Here is a 22,311-nt window from a genome sequence, read left to right as displayed (position 1 = left end):
TTTTCATTAATGTATAACATTAAATGCAATAACAACAACTCAGAGAAAAACTGATGACGTATGAAAGAAATTTTCTTCTCTTTTTATGTTAAAAATTTATTGCTACCATATGCTTCCACTTCTATCATTTGTGGATGTGGAGAATGGTTCATGTTCTAAGCTTCTATGCAAAAGAATAACAGAACCTGAGAGGCTGAGAACCATGATTCTAGATTCTCACCAGTCACCACTGCCTGGGATGCTACCGCCTAACGGAGGATGGTGGAGTTGTGGACTTTAGAGAGGAGGAGCCGACGAGGCCGAAGCTGCAGAGCGGCAGAGCTTGGAGGAGCGGAGGACGGCGAGGAGAGCTGGAGAGGAGATCCGAACTCCGGAGCAGGGGTGGCCCAAGAGCTGGAGAGGAGATCCGGCCGGCGGCTCGCCCCTCGCCGGGTTCTTGCCTTCTTAGAGCCAGAGGAGGAGAACGGTGGTCTACAGCGGAGCCGAGGAGCCGGAGGCCGGAGGCTAGAGGTCGGAGGAAACGAGGACAGAGAGGAGAGCTGGAGAGGAGATTCGGATTCCGGAGTAGGGGCGGTCCAAGTCTCCAAGACCTGAAGATTTCATTTTGAGTCTTGAGAAGCTTCAAGCCGTTGACGGTCGAGGTTGAGCCTGCTGGCAGAGAAGGGAACTAGGGAAGGGCTCAAGGGCCGAAGAACTGAAGTGAAGAAGCGCTAGGGGGAGAGGAGAACTGAAGAAGCTGAGTGTGCCCTGCCGAAAAGGTTCAGCTGCTTCAGCAAAAAAGAAAAGCACCGATAGAGAAGAAGGGAGACCGGGAGAGAAGGGGGGAGGAAAATAGAAAGGCCTGTTGCTTGTCATTTTCAATTGTCATAGGCTCGTAGCCGTCGCCCAGGGCTGTAGGCTGTCTGTCGTCGGGGGAGAAGGAGATGCACTGTAGCGGCGTAGCCATCACCCGTCGCCCTGCTACTCTGCTAGCTTTCCGATGTGAAAGCTGTGCAGGCAAAAAAAAAAAAAAACTTGCAGCGGGCAGAGCGGGGCCTTCCATCGGCTGGGGGCCTTAGGCGACCGCCTCAGTCGCCTAAGGCTCGAGCCGGCCCTGGTGATATATGTGAGTTAGTGTCAATGCACTGACTAGGGCTACATACGGATGTACTCTTTCAAGTTTGAAAGAGAAATATTTTAATCCTATTTTTTTTTTCAATTAGATACTATAATTTATTTTTTTATTATAATTTGGCTGAATTATCCATCTCGGCAAGAAATCATTATCATGTTCTCACCTCACGTGATAACAAATCAAGCCTCCTATTTCTTTAATACCCTTCCTACTAAATTGGCTGGCTATGCTTTTGGAGAAATAATGTAAGTTGAATCTATTTTTTTCGTAGAATATTTTTTTTAAAATTATAAGCTCGAGTAAAAAAAAAAAAGCGAAAAGAACAAAAACAATTGCACTAGAAGATGGCTGGCCTCCCCACTCACTCTCTTGTCCCATATAGGGCTGGCTATGCCATTGCCAATGTCGAGGGCTTTGATCTAGCGGACAATCTTATTCTCTAGGTTTGTCTAAGATGTGCTTTGAACCTTCTTAACGGTCTAGGAGTGGAGCTGCAGTTAGGCTACTCTCTCCTTGACGAAAGTCTGATAGGTGAGGGTGTAGACCATCAGCACACTTTCGGCCCAACCATCATTGCGTAATCTCATGGTGGTCGAAAGGATTGTCGATATGTTCGACGTGCCTTGCAGGGGAGAGACGTCCTCCTGGAGGGTGACTCTCCGATGGTTATTGAGTGGATTTGGCCGGCTTCTGGGGGCTCGACGACTACCATCCGTTGGTAAGAGATATTCGGGCCATAGTTTTTGATGGGTTGGTGCTTCAAGTGAAGGGCAGCTAGCCTCCCCGCTCACTCCTTTGTCCCATCTGCGACTGGGCTATACTATTGCCACCCTTGGCTATTGATCATGACGAAGTCGACGAAGGAGAGGAGCTAGATGGCTGGAGCAAGGGAGACTGTGGCAAAGGCTGGCAAAGATTCGGTCATAGAGGTCGGTGACGATCCTATCACAAAGGTCGGTGAAGATTTGGTCATAGAGTTCGATGAGATGTGCTCGCTAGGGATGAGGAAGTGGAAGATTATGTTTTTTTTTTTTTTTTTGGGTAAATACGACATTTCATATAGCTTTTAAATGAGTACAGCTAGCCAAGTCAGAAGAAAGAAATTGGTACAATGGAAGAGGAATCTCAGCAGCCCTAGTCCAGATAAAATCTCCAAAGTGTTGGGCAACAAAGGAGGCAACCCAATTTGCAGTTATGTTCGCCTCCCGAAACACATGTGCTACCTGGAAGGACTCTATCTTCCTAACCAGTCGACGAACCTCGCCAATCAACGGGTGCCCATCCCCATAACGGTCCTCCTCTGGTATTCAATCGATCACTGTGGAGGAATCTCTCTCGAGGTGTATTAATTCTATCAGCTCCGTAGGAGATGCTCTCCCAAGCAGCCTAAAGCTTTGCCTCAATAGCGGTCTGGCCAAGGATGCGCCGACCCCCCGCCACAACCAGCATGCCATGATGGTTCTAATCACAAATCCCACTTCTCCATGCACGCCGTCCACCACCATTGAAATTAACTTTAAGATGACTAAGGGGTGGGGGTACCCAAGAAAGAAGGACATACTTGGGCGCTATAACAGCGTGACAGGTATCCCAGATGTCCCCGACCATCCCAAAGGATCATGGGTGGACCGAACTGGTATTTCAAACAAAAGGATTGTTGAGGAAGGGGAAGGCCGCCTCCTCTTTGCAATTGCCGACATCAGTCATGATCTCATGCTCTCCTATTGACTGTTGCTCTTCTCTCACCCCAACCTCTTGCCTCTCACCTCATCCTCATCCCTTAAACTTCCATCACCCTCTCCTCCTACTTCACCCACCCTATCCTTGCCTCGTCAGCCGTGGCACCCCTAACCTTGCCTTCGCATCCAAGCCCGAGCCCTCCTCCTCTTCCTCTTGCTCGTGGGAGCACCACCCCTCTGCCCCTCCCCCAAACCCTAACCTCCTGGATCGGCAAGATCCCTTCCCACCCCACGCCTATAGCCATCCTTCTCTGCCACCAAAATGCTCCCCATTCTCCGACGATCTCCTTAACCTCAGATTCTCCAATCCAATCTCTCTCTTCCTCTCCTCTCTTCTCTTCTCTTGTTTCCAAGCCTCTTTGCATGAGCCCAGGCAAAAAGAAACTAAACAACGCCGGGTGCTTTCCATTCCTTCTTAGTTTGTCACCCGGTGTAAATAGATACGGTTGGTCAGACCGTCCGATCACGTGTGTGCCCGACATGTGTCGATTCGTTCGTTGGAAATTCCACGCGAGTTTGCCCGTAGGGGGTTGCCGTGACGTTTGCTGACATCACCATTCGCTTGACGGTTCTAAAATGATGCCTTATTCCGTTAAAACAGAACACATCAATAATATTATTAATAATTATTATATATTAAATAATATACTTTATTTATATTAAAGTATTATATTTTTGGATGGTATAATTATTTTTTATACGAAGAATATTAGCCAACCTGATCTCAGGATAGACCGAAGTTCTTGACGTTGGTATGGTCATAAGTAATTTTTCTCGATTCTTGCTGAAGTGTAGTTTCGTTTCAATCATGCAATAAAAAAGCACCACATATCGCATTAAAGACCATTAGAACATGATTAATGTTCGTTACTAATATGGCTATAATTTTGACAATGATTATGCCAGTTCGATCGTAATTGCATGATTGACGCAATTATCGTTACATAGGAAGCCGTTACTATACAGTTATTGCATGACGAGCCGTTACTCTATAGTTAATCATGCAGTTATTGTATGGCGCATTAATTTCGATAACCAACATTAACCCCATCCTTTAAATAGGAGATATCGGAGAACCCTCAAGTAAGTTATTCTTTCAACTCTTTTTTCTCTCTCTTCCACTATTTTTTTTAAAATTCGTCTGACTTGAGTGTCGAAGGATTCCCCGCCGGAAAACTTCCCGCAATAGAACTTTTTTTCAAGCCAGATTTGTATTTTGGGAGCAAGATCCACCACCCATCCATTAGCTCGAAGCTTTTTACTTCGAATCACAGCCAACCTCAGTTGACTTCGAATTCTAGCACGAGGCTCCTGGCATGTCGATGGGGCTCGTCAAAAAGTCATGGCCATGTGACGCCGAACGACGGTCTTTTGTCTCCCTTGGTCCGGTTTAATTCATAGTTAACTCCTTGGCCCTAGGGCACTTTTGTATTTCCACATGAATTTTGTGATGTGAAGAGATTGCTTCATAAATGTAGTAGTTCATCATATTTCTCTTCATATTTTTTAATTATAGGATGTAACATATAATCCCTCTTTTTGATATGTGTTTGTTAGTTTTTTTTTTTTTTTTTTTTTTTTTTTTTTTTTTTTTTGCTGAAAAAAAGGGGGTAGGGGGGGAGGGACAAGCCCACCCCGCGTAGCAACCCCAACCGGGCCCCGCCCCCGCCAGGACTATGTTCGATTCGGGCAGAATGGCCATTTGGTATAGGCCCAGCTCACCAGACCCCAGCCATATATTACTCATACCCTCCCCACCCGTGACCCCGGCTCGGTTACCCCTCTGGGCTCCGGCTCGAGAACCACGTGTGAGTACGTCACACCTGGCACCACCAAGGCTACCAGCCGACCAGTAGCACTTCTAGACCCCGTGTCCAGGCTAGGGGCATCCGGTCCCCACATTTAATCGACGCCCGCGCGTTTCGAACCTGGAACCACTTGGTTAGAAGCCGAGCTCCGTTCCAACTGAGCTACCGCCTTGGCGGCTGTGTTTGTTAGTTTGGTGGCTGCGAAGATACTTAATTGGAAAAGATGTTTCTGATTTTATCACAGGATGGAGTAGAGATGGGCACTGGGCCGGGCCGCCCACGGCCCGGCACGGCACGGCACGAAGCGGGCCGTGCCTGGCACGGCCCGCCAGCTACAGTGCCGTGCCGTGCCTGGCACGGCCCATTTGATAGGGCCGTGCTGGGTCACAGGGTACTGGCCCGTGGGCCGTGCCTGGCACGGCCCGCTTCGGGCCTGGGCCGGCACGGCCCGGTCTAGGCCCGCGGGCCAAGCACGGCACGGCCCGCGGGCCAGCACGGCACGGCCCATAAGGGCCTGGGCCGGGCTGGCACGCGGGCCTGGCATGGTCTGGGCCTGGGCCCGGCTCGGCCCGATAAAAATTAATGCTTCATAAATTTTTTTAATAAATTAATAAATATTGAACACTAAGGATTTATGAATATAAAGCCACCTTAATGGTGGGGGGTTTGGCATAGACCCCTACCAGTTTATTAATTTAAATCAAAATGGTACATGAAGGGAGGTTTGGACCTTGGTCTGACCTCCAGAATACAATAAGAAAGGGCCGAGGTTTGGACCTTGGTCTGACCTCCAGAATACAATAAAAATGTACAATTATAAAAAATTAAGAAATCTTACTAATCATCAGTGATTCAGTGAATCAGTATTCACTCTTCGTAGTGTTTGTATCATCATCATCAGAGGATGTTGTATTATGTCCACCTTTATCTTGAAGTCTTGCCTCAGCATCCAGCCAATCCTTGAAGCAGAGAAGCATCTCCACCGTTTCGCCCATCATCCTACTTCTCTTTTCGTCAAGAACACGCCGACCTGCACTAAAAGCGGATTCCGATGCTACCGTGGACATCGGCACAGCTAAAATATCGCGTGCAATTGCAGACATAACAGGATATTGATTTCTAACACTCTTCCACCAAGATAATACATCTAGATTCTCTATTTGATTTTCATCATATGCAGACTGAAGATCATTTCGTAAATAAAATTCTAGTTCACTACTTAAAGATGAAGAAGATGAAGAGGAACTTGAAGCATGTGTGTGTCTTCTCTGTGCAATGAATGAAAAAATAGATGACGAACGAGAACTACTAGAAGGAGAAATAGAGGTTTGTATTTGTGTTCTAGATCCACGAATTTTTTCATCATATATAGCATAAATATCATAAAGAAGTTGTTTTACCTCATTTTTAGCAGATTCAGAATCTTGATTCATATTTTCAGAGTATGCATCAAGTAAAATTAGCACGCCATTTAATTTAACTCTAGGATCAAATACAGCAGCTAAGTTATGCATAGGACATATCTTGTCCCAATACTCATTCCATTTAGATTCCATTAGGTCAATAATAGGCATTAAAACATCATCATATCTATGTTCTGCAAATTTTTGACTAATTATATATGCTTGTTGTAAAAATGAACATGAAGTAGGGTAATAAATACCAGAAAGAACATTGGTAGCATTATAAAAACTAAGCAAAAAATCTTCCAAAATTTTTTCTTTATTCCAATCAGTTTCAGACAATGTAAAGCCTAATCCACGATCATTAATATATGCACTTAATAAGTTCTTATATGGGTATGCATCATGTATCATGCTATATGTGGAGTTCCAACGAGTAATTACATCAAGTTTAAATTTTTTAAAACGTTTACCATGATTTACGCATAATTTCTTAAATTCTTGAAGTCTTGATCTTGAAGCATGAATAAAAGAAACTGCATTTCTAATTTTTGAAATCACATCTTAAATCATGCCCATGCCAGCTTGAACAGAAAGATTTAAGATATGATATGCACATCTAATATGCAGTAAATTTCTATCTAATATGGGATGTAATGAGTCTTTTAATAATGCAACAGCAGAATTATTATTAGATGCATTATCAAAAGTAATAGACATAATTTTATCATTAATATTATATGAACATGCAGTTTGATAAATTATATTTGAAATTTGTTGCCCAGAATGTGGAAAATCAAAAGCACGAAAAGCAAGAATACGTTTATTTAATTGCCAATCATTATCAATATAATGAGCAGTAATGGCAATAAAACAATTACTACCTATAGATGCCGACCAAATATCAGAAGTTAATGAAATTTTTACATTTAAAGTAGAAAGTGTTTCAATTAAATTTTGTTTCATTGCTAAAAAGTTGGTCATAGCTACTCTTCTAAATGTACGCCTACTAGTTCTTTTGTAAGCAGGTTGTAGGTTTAATTGAACATATTCTTCAAAATTAAAAGATTCACATAAACTAAAAGGTAATTCATCCTTAACTATCCATTTTACAAGTGCTTTTCTTTGATTTTCATGATTATATGCAAAATTACCTACAAGTAATCCCCCTTGTATATTAAGGGTACTTTGAGTTTGAGCATGAGAATCATGCATCCTATGACTCTCTTGATGTCTTTTTAAATGCCCTGTTCCCCCACTACTACTACAACTATAAAGTTTGGCACATTTTTTACATTTAGCTTTCCAGACTTCCTCAACCATAACTCTATCAAATTCATTCCATACAGCACTAGTCCTCTTACGAGAAGAGGTTTGACCTTCACTCGGTTCACCAGTTCTAGAGGAACTAGGAATATAGGGTTGGGGATTAGTTTCTTCTCCCTCAGAAACAGGAGGAATGCCAAACTGACTTTCCTCAAAAGATGACATATCTATGATTAATTCAAAAAATAAAAACTAACCGCAAGGAGGAATTGAGTAGAGGGTCGGAGGGCAGAGGCAGAGCCGAGATTCCGAGCTTCCTCTTGTGCTCTCAACAGAAGCGACCTTCTCTTCTCAACACGAACCTCTTCTTGTGTAGCACTTGAACAAACTAAAAATTAAATTGCTAGAAGAGCACTTTAGAAGAGAGAAATAATAGCAGTAGAGAAGAAAAGAATGAGAGGTTTTGTGTGGTGAGAATGAGGGAGGAATGGGCTATTTATAGAAGCCCCAAATTTTTTCCCCAAAATACCCCTCAATTCAGCCGTTATTGGACTGTTGGGAGGGGTAAAAGGGTCATTTTTACGAAAATAGCCGTTGAAAACTGCTATTTTCCTCCCCCCTCTCCAGACGGGCCGTGCCTGGCATGGCTCGTCTGGAGCCGTTACGGGCCGTGCCAGGCACGGCCCGTTTGAAGCCGTTGCGGGCCGTGCCTGGCACGGCCCGTTATCGCCCGTTACGGGCCGTGCCTGGCACGGCCCGTGGCGTGCCGTGCCCGGCCCGGCCCACCGATAGAGGGGCTTGGGGCCGGGCCGGGCTGGTGTTCCGTGCTGGACGGGCCGTGCCAGGCACGGCCCGTTTAGTCCTTAGGCCCGGTGGGCCTGGGCCGGGCCGGCCCGTTGCCCAACTCTAGGATGGAGTATTGGAAAGAGATGCTATTTGAATAATAGATATGGAATTCCCACTTGTTTAGGGCCGGTGTATGTCATTTGATTAACCAAGGTTCATCCATAAACAAGGTTATCTTTAATAATTAAAGAGTTTTTTTATTTGAATACCCTTTTAAAAATTCAAATTTATGTGAATACCCTTTTAAAATTTATATTTATTTTTTATATCCTCTTAAAACACTGTTTTTGCATAAATATTCCTAATATAACGGTTATTCTAACACCGTTAATGAAAATTATATTTATTTTAATTATAAATAAAATAAAATTTTAAAATTATTTTTTTGTCCTCCATCGTGATCATCTTATAAATATTTGTGTTTGCATATCTACCCATTAAGAATATTTTACTCATTTTAATTTAAAACCTTTAATTTTTTAACGGCGTTAGATGACATAGGTACATATGCAAAAACATGGATAAATAAAGGCAGAATAGCAAAATAAATGTTTTACGAGGGTATATATGCACATATCAATTTTTAGGAGGATATCCATGTGAAATTCGATATTTAGAAGGGTATCCATGCAAAAAAAACTTATAATTAAAACTTGGGAGCAAGGAATCTAGCAACTAGATTTTCACTCTAAAGCCAAATTTTAGTTGTTGACTTTTGTTGGTTGGTGCTTCTTTCCCCTCCTATCGAACATGCATGTGTAATACTTGGATTCCTCATTGTGGTTCAAGCTTAAGGTTTGAGCAGGGGAACTTCACAAATTTTTAATCTCTATTCAGAAATTTTAAGCACAAAGAAACTCTAAGCGCAAAACAAAATGGAAGATATATTAAGAAGTTCTTCATCAATAAAGAAAAATTGGAACTACTTTCGCTACTATGTTCCAAAGCTTGAATGGACTATGCATAGGCTCCACCACTTGATAATTAAAGCCCTTCGCCCTAAATAAAAGCAATAATGAACAATCAAAGGACTATTCATCCAATTGGGGATTGATTAGTAATCTCTATGGCAAGCAGAAATTCTACCCGAAACTAATTCATTTCAGATTTTATGGGTCATTTAGACATATCTCATGGAAGAAGAGCTAAATGTTGGTTGATTCCGCTACACTTAAACATGCTACTGTCCACCTCCCCCTTGTTTTATCTCTGCCAGATATACCAAAGCATGGCATTTAGAGTAGACTGGAAGGCATCTAATCAAAAAAATCATAAACTCCATGTTGATACTTTGTCCATTAACTGCTGGCCAAACATGGATGGCACCATTTCTGAGGCAAGTCATGTGTTTTGCTTGGCCATTCTTCCACTAAGAGGAGAAGATTTCAGATATGAGATAAAGTGAGCAGTACCAAAACTCCTCCATTATTATGATTCATCTTGACTGTGCTTTCTCTCTAGAATATGGGATGCCACACACAAGTGCAATTAAAATATCTTATTTGTTAAGAGCTCCTTTCATTTGTTTTTTTGTGCTAAAAGGCCACAAATTGGACCTATCGCTGTGTACACATGCACAAGTCATCAGAGGTTACAGCATGAGCATGTGAACAAGCTGATGGTTATGGTTATGGATGTTTATGAGCACATGTGGATGCACAAATGAACAGGCAATGCTGTGGGTTCTTGCTTCATTTATGTCTGGATGCTGATTTAGGCTTCATTTGGTTGCTAAGAGGGCAAGAGAAATTAAATGGAAACATGTGGAACGGTGTACTATGCAGAGTAGATTGGCTGCCTCGGCCCAAAATCTAAAACAAACGCCAAACAAAAAACAGAAAAGAGATGCTGGAAGAATAATTAGGAGAAAAAAAATATTTTATAAGAAAAATTAAGCTACATAAAAATGCTCTCTCTTACTCCCTACCAAGAAGGACAACTCTTACTCTCTCCTTCTTTCTCTTTAAATAGACTATCACTAAAAGATAAGACTTGATAACCACTAAAGGATAAATACAACTATTCCAGAAGGAATAAGTAAGTAGAATAAATTTAGACATAAAATTCTAAAGTTATTAAAACTAATGACGGACTAAATATGAATCCTAATAAAATTAGAATTTGGCAATGAATCTCAACAAAAAAATTGGAACTGTATATTCATCTAAAAAACAAAACAAAAAAAAATCATTAGGTCCAATGTACCGTACATCATTATTATAAGAATGTACAAATTCTCATGATATTTTTGCTCGAACCGATCCAACGGCGAGGATGACTTGACCGGTTGATCGGTCATCTCAAACTCCATCAAGACCATACGAAGATCTCATACACCATCTTCTACATGCAAGATTTTTTTTCTTGTGAGAAGTTGGGAGGGCGGCAGTGGGCCATTTTCTAGCAGGTCATGTGCTGCCCAATTTACATTGTAGAAAAGAGCTAAAGCCGCGTCGGCTCGCTCAACCACATGGCCATGCCAAGTGCCTGCCCCCCGATCGGACGACCGCGGCCCGCCCGATTTGGACCGGGGAGTCCAAAATGTCCGGCCGGGATTGCCCTGGCCCACATGGGTGCGCCCCATTCCCCCGACCGGCCCAGTTGTCCATGCCGCCCCAGAGAAAGAGAGCCTGGACTTGGAGACATTGGGGCCCCTCTCCAACTATTCCTTTCCCTTTAGACTATAAAATACCAACCCCTTGTGGACTCTCACCACCTTTATATCAAACACAAACCTCTCTCTTTTCTCATCACCCCTACATCCTCCTTAGCTGGAAAACTAATCAATAACCTTAAGTTACACCCCTCCCTTTCATACACAAAGTCACATTTCCTGTAAGGTTATACAGTTGGAATCGAGCTAGAGGAAGAAGGGAATGGAAGTTGCAGCGAGCGATCTCGATAACCTCAAGGCGACCGAGCTAAGACTAGGATTGCCCGGGAGTGATGCACCTGAGAAACCGGCACCAGCGAGCCCAAGGGGTAGCAAACGGGCACTCCTGGAGGCCAACGAGGAGCATCGGCCGGGCAAGAGCAAGTCTTTGGAGGCTGACTCAAGGGACCAAGAAGCTCAACCTGTGGCTAAGTAAGTTTCCAATCATGGTTGCTGGAGAATATTAAGGTGTGATATAAGCTTGTTGGGATTTATGTTGATGGGTGTGTGTTGATTAATATGGCAGGGCACGAGTTGTTGGATGGCCTCCAATTCGATCATATAGGAAGAACAGCTTCCAAGCAAGGAAGGCGGAGGTGGAGGCGGCCGGATTGTTTGTGAAAGTTAGCATGGATGGAGCTCCTTACTTGAGAAAGATCGATCTCAAGTTGTGCAAGGGTTACCAGGAACTTAGAGAGGCCTTGGACAACATGTTCAGATGCTTTTCTATAGGTGAGAAGCATGCTTGTTTCTAACAAAATGATCACATTGTTAAGAGCACAGCAAAAATAAATAAAATGATAATAAAGATTCTTTTTAATCTCTTCAGGCGAGCTTTCAGGGATGGAAGGATGCGATGGACCGAAGTATGCCATCACCTATGAAGACAAAGATGGCGACTGGATGTTGGTAGGAGATGTTCCATGGGAGTAAGTATCCAACTATTTTTGCATATTAGTATGTCACGGCGCGCATCAGTCTTCTTTTTCTTCTTCTTCCTTTCAATTAACTTATAGGCTTCTTTTATTTGCAGGATGTTCATCTCCTCTTGCAAAAGGCTGAGAATAATGAGAGGAGCTGAAGCGAGGGGCACGCGATCAAGTCCATGACACCACTCCTACCTGCACATAAGAAATGAAGAGATGGAAACATCAAGACTCCCTTTTGCTTCGTTCTCCAAGTTCATGAGAGTTTGTAAATAAAAAACGAACACTCGGAGTTGGTCCTCCCGAGCGGATAAATCTCGTCATTTCCCAACTCACAAAATCAAAAAGAGAAACAAAAGAAAAAGTACATGACAGCATACCAAGTAGATGGTCTTGGAGTTATTTATCTTGTATTACTTTCTTTTTTGATACGTTGTATTACTTTCATTTGGATGTGAAAAACGGCACACATAGAGATGAAGGCCATGCTCTCATGCATCTGTACAAAGAAAATTACTTGTTTCTCATCTGTGTAGAAATTAGCATGTAATACAAGAGAATCTAAGATCAATGAAACATTTTGAACTTTCAATGCCAGCTATCATAGTTTCAGAATTGTCAGTGGAAAAAAGAAAGAAAAGGAGCCATGTAAGTCATCTCCCTTATGATATTATGATGCCCGTAACATTTTCTTAATCATCAAAAGAGAGGGCAAAAAACCCCAGTGTTCTATGATAAGCAATGATGCTGGCCAAGGAAACAACTTTTCGACGCAATATCCAGTTGCATAACAAAACTAAACTCCCAAATTTTTTAAGATGGCAAGATGGCAGCAATAGGTTCATGGTAGAAAACAAAGAGATAAAATGAAATGTTAGAACCTGATGTCAATCAGAGTCAACGAAGAAGACAGTTCTCCATTAATGGTATTCTGATGTTGAGTTGAACAGATAAATGTGCCACTGAAACCTGGCATAGATTGACAAGATCTAAAGGTAGTCCATATTCCATGAACGGAAGCAAGAGAGAAAATTTTCCAACGGAGACGCCATGCACATGAATGAGATGGAGGAGCACCCAATGTTGGTAGAAACCATTTTACAGCAACCTTCTGAATTCCTCTGTTTTCAGAGAGCTGTCCAACCTTGTTCCTACAGCTGCACCTCTACAAGCAGCATATACTAACTACCGCACCATATATGAAAAACTGCTGATTTAATAATTAATAACTCCCAAGCTATCCCGTTCCACATGCTGGGGGTTGGAATATCAGAGAACCAGCTGAGTCCTGGCTATTTATGCAGTTGGTAATAACAGCAGACATGATGAGTGTCATAGATCTTCCTGAATAGCAAAATATACACTTCAGGTAATTAAGCCGCAAAATCAAATAGCCATAGAAAATGAGATGAGATTTTAAAACAAAGGAAACCTAACTTGAGGTGACAAAATGATGCACTGGCCATATGCCTGTTGCTAACTTTGAAAATAATTCCAGGAAGTTTTTCATTTTAAAAAACATTCCGAGCTCTCACTTAACTGAGATCTCGTGATTTTTCGCATGATTATCACCGTAAAGCTTAAGAGAGGTGTTGTAAACAGAATTACCTCATTATGATACGAATTGAAGAAAGTCCACGTTTCATTCAATCGTCAGAACTCAAGTGCCCCTTGAAAGTGCAACATTCATACGGCTGCTTTTCTGTTGATAACCAAGTAACTAATTAACCCCCATCATATCTAAGATTATGAGGATTACTTGTAAGATTGCCCTCCGATTTGAAACATAAACAATGTTGTTAGTACATAAATAAACATTGATGACCGTGTACCCAAAGTGATACAGACTCTTGAACCCATCTCTGGGAGAGGTACAAATTCATCAAGTAGCCTACAACCAAGAGGCTGGTTTAAGGTATACATCCCTGAGCTGCTGAGCATAACCTGCTAAGCTGACATTGATCATTTGGCATAGCAACTAGAATCCAATGTAACCAAGGCACAACTAAAATGGTGCGAAATCATCACTGTACATAACAGAAACAGAAGAGCTTGTCCCATTAGCTTGGAGAGAACCCATTCTTGAGTCTAATATTGCCAATTGAGACTTCACCCATGGTGGGTTGTAATTTGCTTCAACCCATAGAGCTTTGCCGGCATGCTTGTGCTTAAAATCTGGATATTTCGGGTTTTTCTGTAAAAATTGCATGTCACTTTCAAATCAGATAATTGAGCAAGGCCGGTTTTCACAAAGAAAATAATTGTAGACGCTTCAAAAGACAAAAAGAAAAACTTTTTACATGCCAATGACATTTTCCTCATAATTATATATATAGGGGAAGGTTTTGATGTTCCCGGGAAATAACTAAACTGAGAAAGGAGTGGCTACCCACTGGAGCTTTGACCAACTAATGCAATGTGCCCTGTTCTAAAATGCATGGTGGAGCATCCAAGTCAATTATCCATACCCTTTGTTGCATTCTACATAACTTTTAATACACCCGTACCAAAATTCAAGTGGTTTAAATAGTTTCTAGATGTAATAAAATTTTGGAGTGCCGAAAAAGCATTAGCATAGCAATCACCTGATGCATAAGTAATGGGTCTAAGAAACATTTCAATTTTTTACAAGCAATCTGGGCATTGACACCCAGCATCGGGCGTTCTAGTATAAATTAAAGAATGGAAAGCTTTGTATCATGGCCAAAACAAATAGGAACTAAACAAAGAAAATCTTAGCACACTGAAGACTTAAGTATGAAACAAAGCTGTGAGTAATTGACTACTTCCAGGTTAGCATACAGCTAGTGTGCTTGTGCATATGGATGTACATGCATGTGCAAGTGCATACAGATAACACAAGCACGGGCCAATTGGAAATGCACCCTTTTCTAAGTCTATGGTGCAAAAATATAAGTGAATGTCAATGAATATGACATTCGCATTGTTCAAATATTAAAGCTAGTAGAAGGATGGGCCCAGGAGCATATAACACAATTTAAGAGTTCCAAAACTATACAATATGGGATTATTCCTTGGACTCCCTCTCAATCTAGAGCCTGAGGGATGGAACCTGTAGAGTAGGATGACACATGGATTAGCAAGTGCAAGTCTGGAGGCATCAATAGACAAGACAGACAACTAACTTTGATACCATGTTAAAATATCTGACCAAAAAGTTCAAGCTAGTATGGATGGGCCCATGAGTATATAAGATCAACTAGAGTCCCTAGCTTATCCAACTTGGGAATATTCCTCAACACACATGCGTATTCACATTTGTTTTAAGATATAATATAAGCACATGAGACCTAGCACATATTAATAGCATATACGGCAATATGTATGAGCACAAGCATGTGAGTTAATCTGTTGATAGCTTAAAATAAAAAGAGTGTGGTTGAACCTTATTTTTCCTGTCATCCCACCAATCCATTGGATTAGCAAAGAATACCTGCCACAGCTCTTCAGTTGAAGGAGAAGATTTGCTCAAATAATTCCCAAGCTTTGCACCTTCAAAACCACAAAAACAAACATTAAAGAACATAAAACCTTAAACATAACCATCAAGCCTTGCCTCATGTTTATGCAGTCAACTTCATGGATCAAGGCATAGTCCATCCAAGTATGAGAAGGTGCTACAACCTAATGCCAACCGTCCATGCATTGTTGGCAGATTCCTGGTCTGAGAAACAGAAGGCAAGATGGGGCCTACCACAAAAACTAAGGATAGCTGACCCATAGGAAAACCAACCTTATAGCTAAGTTTATGCAGCCATAGAGCAATCACTCATGGCACATCAGACTTGTATCTGCAGAGGCAAGAAGATTAAGGTCCAACACATGGTTCCCATATTGACAAATTATATCTCAGCAGATATTATGTCACTATATCAGCTGATATTCTAATCTTTCTTCCACTATCTTAAAACGGGTTTAGTAATAACTAGATAATATCATGTCAATATATCAGCTGATATTCTAATCTTTCTTCCACTATCTTAAAACAGCTTTATAAATAACTAGATGGTGACATCAACGATTGAAATAGAAGTTAACCTTGAACTTACAACATCAGAAATTATTTTGATCTCACTCATTATATATCAGCTGAAATCTTAAAATATATTGGCTTTTTTAAGATTTCGCTAGCCTTTTATCTTGGCCAATATAACCTAATAAATTGGTTCATCTAGGTATTGTTCACTTAACAAGATAGCCAAGATGTCAGTCATTGACGACCTAGTGTCCTGGCACAAGGAACCCACCCACATGAATTTGAGAATTTAGCAGCTCTACTCCCTTGGGTTATCTTAATATAAGTACCTGAGGCCCCAGATTTTGTCCCTGGTTCATACAACAATGCTGGCGGGAAGCTTCTCTCAATAAAATTCAGCTGCTGAACTACCACCTGCCACGAGACAAATGCCATTTTAAAAACATGGGTCCACTGTCAATTAAACAAGAACATGCACTGATTGGCAGAAATTGATGCAAAAGGTTACAGAAGGAATCAGAACGGAACCTTGTAATAAACCTGCCGCCTCTCATTGTCCCCTTTGACAACATCCAACACAAGCTGCCCGGATACATGGGCCAACTCATCCCATAATGTCAGGTTGATCCTGACGCACCCCACAACACGTTAAAAAAAGAGAAAAAAAAACTAATTTTCAACAACATTTCCAGAAAACTACTGTCGAACAGCTCGACTGCGAGCTTGAAGCCCCAAAAAGATCCAATTTTGATTGCTTGGTAAAATAAACTCAAAGAATGGTGGAAGGATGCGGGGTTTCTTGGGCTTACCAGGTGGTCTCGGAGGCGGATTTCTTGACGCCGAGGCGGGTCCATGCGACGACCTTTCCGCTGCTGAGATGCTTGATTTGAATGGGCGCCCCTGCGATTCCGATCAGGCGGACGGAGTTGGCGAGCTCCTCGCTCCAGGGGATCTCCTGGGACCTCGGGTGGAGCACCCTCGCGTGCTCGTAGTCCGCATTGCCGCTCGAGCATCAGATAGGGAACAGGGAAGAAGGGCCGCGAAACCCTACAGAGATAGAGAGCTTCTCTCTACAAGGCAAGGAGAAGGGAGAGACGGAGGGGTTAGGGTTAGGGTTTAGAGAGGGGGAGAGGAAAACACGGGATCTTAGAAGCGGGGTTTCCAGATGGCGGAGGGTGAGAAGAGCCATTTCTCGCTAAAAAATTCCCTTCGGCTCGTTCCGTGGTTATCGCTGCTTCCTTTGATACTTTTTTTTTTTCTAAGTCCTGTTTTTGGTCGTAAGAAAAAAAAAGAAGTCTTTCTTCTAGCAGCTTGAAAACTATAAGGAAAAAAAAATACGAAGATATAGATGTATATGTACCAGATAATTATAAGGCACCGCAAATAGATCTCTCTTTCTTCTCCTTCAAAACATAGAAAGCACAAATAATTTTAAAAAGATCTAATATTATAAAAGATAATCTTTATAAAAAAAATGATTACTACCATAAGTCACCCGTGCCTATAAGATGGGAAGTCCAATGCCGATTAGGTAATTAAATTTATCACTAATCATATAGGCAATGTAATATGGATCTCTAATTTTTTTAAAAAAATTGCAGGATTTTGTCTTCTCATTTTTTGGGATATATTTACTTTAAAAAAATGTAAATTACTTTACTAGGTTCCTTAGGTTTGTGGCAGAATGAATTTCAGCCATCTATTACTTTACTAGATTTTGTTTTCTTTTTTATTGGTAGGCTTGGCATGGTTCTTTCTTATTCTGATTATATATGCATTTTATAGTTGTCGAAAATGGCTAGATTTTGCTGCATATGTTGTTGAATTCTAGAGAATTTAGTGTTGAATTATTTTGAGAGTAATCCCTTTTGCTCACCCAAAAATGAAATAGTAATGACAAAAGCAACTACCAAAATAATTATTATTTTAATTTTAAATAATTTCAGTTCAAACATGTCTAGGCAAGTAGAATCCTTATAATGACTACAACAATCAATAAAGCCAGGATTTGCTACAGAAAGGTCACGAAATTATGAAAACCTTGGTTTGCGACTAGACCGATCTATGTATGCTGCATACAAATATCCTTTCTCGAAACCTTTCTTGTATTTTTTTTCTGAAAAAAAGGATAGATAAAAGTTGTGCCAATCAATATTTTATTAAATATTGAGACCATGAAATGCCATACAAAAGATCAATCAATACAGTTGCATATCAATATTAGCTTTCAATTTACTATTACTAGGTATGACCAATGATCAAAACAACAAAATATTCCTAACTCTTCAAGGCATCAGTTCTGATCCTTCTAAGACAAGTCTGAACCAAGCCATGCTTGAAACTACATCTTTGCTTTAAAAGGACTGATGACCCTTCAGCATAAGTACATCTCAAGACAACATTGCAACACATTATAGAGGAACTTGGTCATATCCAAGACCTCTTTGCCAAATTATAGGCAATCTTCTTTCTTTAGCAGCCAATCAAATAGATGTTTTAGCATTCTTGGGCATCTGAAGTTCGGAAAAAGAATATTTCTATTTAACTTTGTCCATAGCAGAACTGGACCTAACTAAACTCAAAAATTCCATGAAATTGTTCAATTCTAGAGTTGCTAGAAACCTTTCCTGACGAAATCTGTTAACCATATTACAAGTTTGCTAGAAATCTTTCTATACCAACTGTTTGAGAAAGCGTATGAGGCCTAAATACAGCATTCTTTTTCTCCCCTTTTAGAATAAGGGCAATTACATTAAACCATTAAGAGATTAAAGAGAAATAGTGGCAAATCAAGTTCTTAAGATGTCTAAGAAGAGATTGGAAACAATCAGTTTTGTGGAATAGGAAGCTAGAAGTGTTGGAATGAATTTCCTCCACATCATGGGAGTCCTTCATGGTGGTATGGTTCTTTGATTGATCATATTGCCTAGATTTCCTCCACAAGGCTAAACAATAAATTTATTGATTATTGCAGGTCTTGGATATTGTTTATCCAAAGTTTATATATGTGATCAACTTCAAAAGTGACAAAAAAATCTAACTGAAATACTTCAAGTATCTCAAGGCTTGTTCAACTCAAAAAATATAAACTCAAGTAAAAGAAGTTGGAAAATAATGCATTAGATTAGAAAATGTAAATCATTTCCTTTTCCCCCTTATTTTTTATTATCAACAAATATACTAGGTTAGAAAATGAGATTTTTTGTCATCTTCCTGTGGCATCACCATGTGCTCAACCTAAATGATTGGATGCTAATACTATTGCCCATCCAAAAATGTTATAAATAATGCTAAAACTTCATGACAGAGTCTCAGCTTTGAAACATATGAGAAATGCACAACGTAGGGACAGTTGGATAAAGCCAATTGTCATGATTGTTGCAGCCATGGTTTTTGATAGGTTTGCTTTGGAAGCAAGCTTCATCGGCCATCACTAAGAGATCCAAGAACTAAGAACGCTTCCAATGGCACCATCCCATGCAACAACAAGATCTTTGCTGAATGCTGACTTCCACATTCTGCAGCAAAGCCAGAGATGACCATCAAAAAATATACAGTAGCTATGGTATCACAGGATCTAACGTACATACACACCATATACACACAAAATCCTTTTTAACCACATACTTAATGTACTAAAAAATAAACAGAACAACTGCATCATGATTAACTAAATCATATTTGCTACCTTTTGACAGAGCAATAGCTCACCAAGCAGGTGGTAGGTTCATTTGCATAGCATCGAGCACATTCCACACAAGGTGCCAGTTTAGATCATGCATAAATAAAACACTCCGAAATACAAAATATAGTATCAACTTTTTAAAGTTATTCATTTGTACAACATGTTCCAGAATGGCAAGCATATTCTGTTTATATCCATCACCTTAAAACTACAAGCTTCTGAATCGGTGTCAAAAACTGTAGACACAACATGTATAACCACAAGAAATTGCTTATTTCCAGAAAAGAAGAATTCACTCAATTCAGTGCTGACCTAAAAAATTTGGGATGAAAAAGAAGCAACATAACACCTCATAATGCAGCAAAACAAATGGAACCATTTTGGCCACCGTTACAGTATGTAATTAGACATACTCCATTTCAAGCTAGTAGAACATCGTTGCATCTGAATATGCTAGAAAACTTTAGAGCATCTCAAACTGCACCTGCAAATCCACTCAGCACTTTCAGTCCATCACCCAGACGACGGCATCATCCTCTGCATTTCAATATAGTTTGTCTCAGACAAACTTGCAATAATACAAGGATTAGAAAAAACAATCTGAGACTATATATATATTTCTGCCTAGTTCGTTACTCGTGTCTAATATCCTCTTCTTATAAATGTCACATGCATCAAAAACATCCTGACAAGAGTAATTGATTAGAACAATAATCTTCCATGATAGCACATAAACTTTCACTCCCCCACCAGCAACGGCAGGCAACCCATCCATGGATAGTCCTCCAACCATGATACACCATACCGTACTGAATTGGACGGTACATAATGTATTGTACCGTATTGGTTCGATACTGGTACACAATACAGAGGGCATACCGACATTTGGTAGGCCGAACTATCTCCTATACATGGCATACCAACACAGTGACAAAATGGCACCGCTACAAGGCCCGGTGGTATGGAGACAGCATACCTTGCCTCTAACTAATAATATACCAGTTGGAAGTAATTCAGCATTCTAATTATGGAGAGTAAGCATACATTCAATACATTTCCAATTGGCACATCAGTTGGAGTGCTTACCATCTAGGCTGATGGCTTATAGCCAGTGTCTGATGATGACTAATGCAGGCCATTTAAGATGAGTTGCGTCACCTTATGTAAATAAATATTTAATACAACTTAAAAGCAATTAGAATGCACCTTTGATCTTTTTGTTTATCCAAACCTCCATTAGCATCCCGGCACCAACTCCAGCAACACAGATGGCACCATAGATGGCAATAGCAGAAGGTAATGATCGCCGAGGAAGAAAATAGTAGTCAGGGACTTGTCTTAGTTTCTTCGGAAGCCGTTTTTTTGTGATTGGCCCACTTGGTTCACCAGTTATAGCACCACCCACTGCCTTCCAATCCCTGTGTTTCAGTATATCTTTAGAGTCTTCAGTTCCCATGGCACCCTGTATGTTCTAAATTAAGACTGCTGCTAGATACACAAGAAATAGATTATTAACTTATACAAGAAAAGAACAATATTTTTTAAGATTGATAATCTTGAATGAATTATGAAGAATTGGGATTACATCGAACTTCAGAATATCTAGCCATACCAGGAAAACAAAACAGAACAAAAATTCTAAAACATATGCTCACAACTTGCTTGTTAAATCTGACAATGAAGGGATCCTCTGGGGTATCGCCACAATCATTAGGTTATAAAAATGACGGAAAGGGTGAGAAAGTTACATTTCTTCTGTGTAATACACGGTCACAGATAACTAAAATTTAAAATAAACACCTAGGACACTCGCTAAAATTTTGCTGATTTATAGCTACAGATGGATTAGGCACATCTTTGATGTCATTCTCAGTTAATCACTAGATTACATACCATGATGAGATATTACGACAGAGAAAGAAGAAAGAATACAAAGCATGCTACTGTATAGCTCTCCTATTTACACTTTAGGCATCTACCACACCCAAAAATACAATTTACAAACTATTTAAAAGACGATCCAAATTTTCTTTTAAAACCGATGATATAAAACAAAAGATATTTAATTTTATGATATTTAAAACTGAAGCCATAAAATGGTAGCCAAGAAAAGAAAAAAAAAGTTGAAATAATAATTGGCTTCAATTCAGCAATATATTAAACAACCTATCCGTGATATGCACAATCCAACAATTTCAAGGAAAGAATTACAATATTAGCGGAAGGAAAAATTAATGTTAGCATAATGTTATCTAAAACAGTAATAAGATGTCATGAACTGGGTAGCAAATTGAAATTTAAAAAGGTAGGACTGAATAATTTTCTGCATGTAATACTTATGATCGAACTCTGACAACCATTTCCTTCCATATAGGCACAATAAGCCCATCATAGAAGGAAAGCAATCCTTTTTTTAAAAAAAAATAGAAATCTAGCTGTACCATGTAAAGAAAATGAAATATTTTAGTTGATTTTTATCAACTAAAATCAATTTTTTAGCATAAAAATAGACATGAAAGCGCCCCTCTATGACTCCATCCAACATCAAAGATTGGAAGAAACAAAGGAGGATTTTTGTTAGGGTTTAGAGTTTTCCCACACAGAAACAAAAAAAGAGAGTTCTTTTTATTGCTAGATTTTGATCCACTAGAAAGCCGAGAAAAGCACAGAAGAGAACATCACCTCACTCCCTTCTCTCTATCGCTTCCCGAAGAATCGAATTAGACGGCGAGATAAAAGCCTGGGCTCTTTTTTTTTTTGGATGAAGGGGGGAGAAGAGCCTGGGTTCAAGTGAGCGCGTGGGGTTTTAATTAGAAAGAAGGGGCCCACGAGTAGTCTGCGTGGCGAATTATGGTTGGTTCTTTTTGGGTAAAT

General features: G+C 40.3%; 2 protein-coding genes and 1 long non-coding RNA gene across 4 annotated transcripts; 1 reads left to right on the top strand and 2 right to left on the bottom strand.

The window, feature by feature from the left end:
* The first annotated feature begins 10,389 nt into the window (after window positions 1-10,389).
* On the top strand, window positions 10,390-12,352 carry LOC103704533 (auxin-induced protein 22D-like). The gene is made up of 4 exons (XM_008787869.3): window positions 10,390-11,261; window positions 11,356-11,561; window positions 11,659-11,758; window positions 11,863-12,352. The coding sequence occupies exons 1-4, from the start codon at window positions 11,053-11,055 to the stop codon at window positions 11,936-11,938; spliced, it is 591 nt and encodes a 196-aa protein (XP_008786091.2). The 5' UTR covers window positions 10,390-11,052; the 3' UTR covers window positions 11,939-12,352.
* Window positions 11,531-16,764, bottom strand: LOC103704534 (protein OSB2, chloroplastic-like; the record flags this gene model as incomplete). The annotated part of the gene is made up of 7 exons (XM_039115797.1): window positions 11,531-11,950; window positions 12,637-13,099; window positions 13,364-13,949; window positions 15,162-15,268; window positions 16,082-16,166; window positions 16,281-16,380; window positions 16,562-16,764. Coding segments are annotated over 5 exons (684 nt in total), but the record flags the coding sequence as incomplete, so codon positions are not given.
* A 2,925-nt stretch (window positions 16,765-19,689) lies between these two features.
* On the bottom strand, window positions 19,690-22,208 carry LOC120104517. Of its 2 annotated transcripts, none has more exons than XR_005506907.1 (3): window positions 22,120-22,208; window positions 20,644-20,922; window positions 19,690-19,974 (listed from the first exon to the last, which is right to left on the bottom strand). It is a non-coding gene; the product is annotated as an uncharacterized LOC120104517 (long non-coding RNA). The 2 variants fall into 2 exon arrangements; XR_005506908.1 differs by having other exon boundaries at window positions 20,644-20,899; window positions 22,120-22,207.
* Between the last annotated feature and the right edge of the window lie 103 nt (window positions 22,209-22,311).

This window comes from Phoenix dactylifera, unplaced genomic scaffold, assembly GCF_009389715.1.
Source record: "Phoenix dactylifera cultivar Barhee BC4 unplaced genomic scaffold, palm_55x_up_171113_PBpolish2nd_filt_p 000007F, whole genome shotgun sequence".
Classification (NCBI taxonomy): Eukaryota; Viridiplantae; Streptophyta; class Magnoliopsida; order Arecales; family Arecaceae; genus Phoenix; species Phoenix dactylifera.
Note: the sequence above shows the minus strand (reverse complement) of the source record. Positions and strands in the feature narration are given on the sequence as shown.

Coding starts and splice junctions, on each gene's coding strand:
- LOC103704533 (XM_008787869.3), top strand. CDS start 11,053: ATGGAAGTTGCAGCGAGCGATCTCGATAACCTCAAGGCGACCGAGCTA. Junction 11,262..11,355: donor GAAGCTCAACCTGTGGCTAA/GTAAGTTTCCAA, acceptor TTAATATGGCAG/GGCACGAGTTGTTGGATGGC. Junction 11,562..11,658: donor GTTCAGATGCTTTTCTATAG/GTGAGAAGCATG, acceptor TAATCTCTTCAG/GCGAGCTTTCAGGGATGGAA.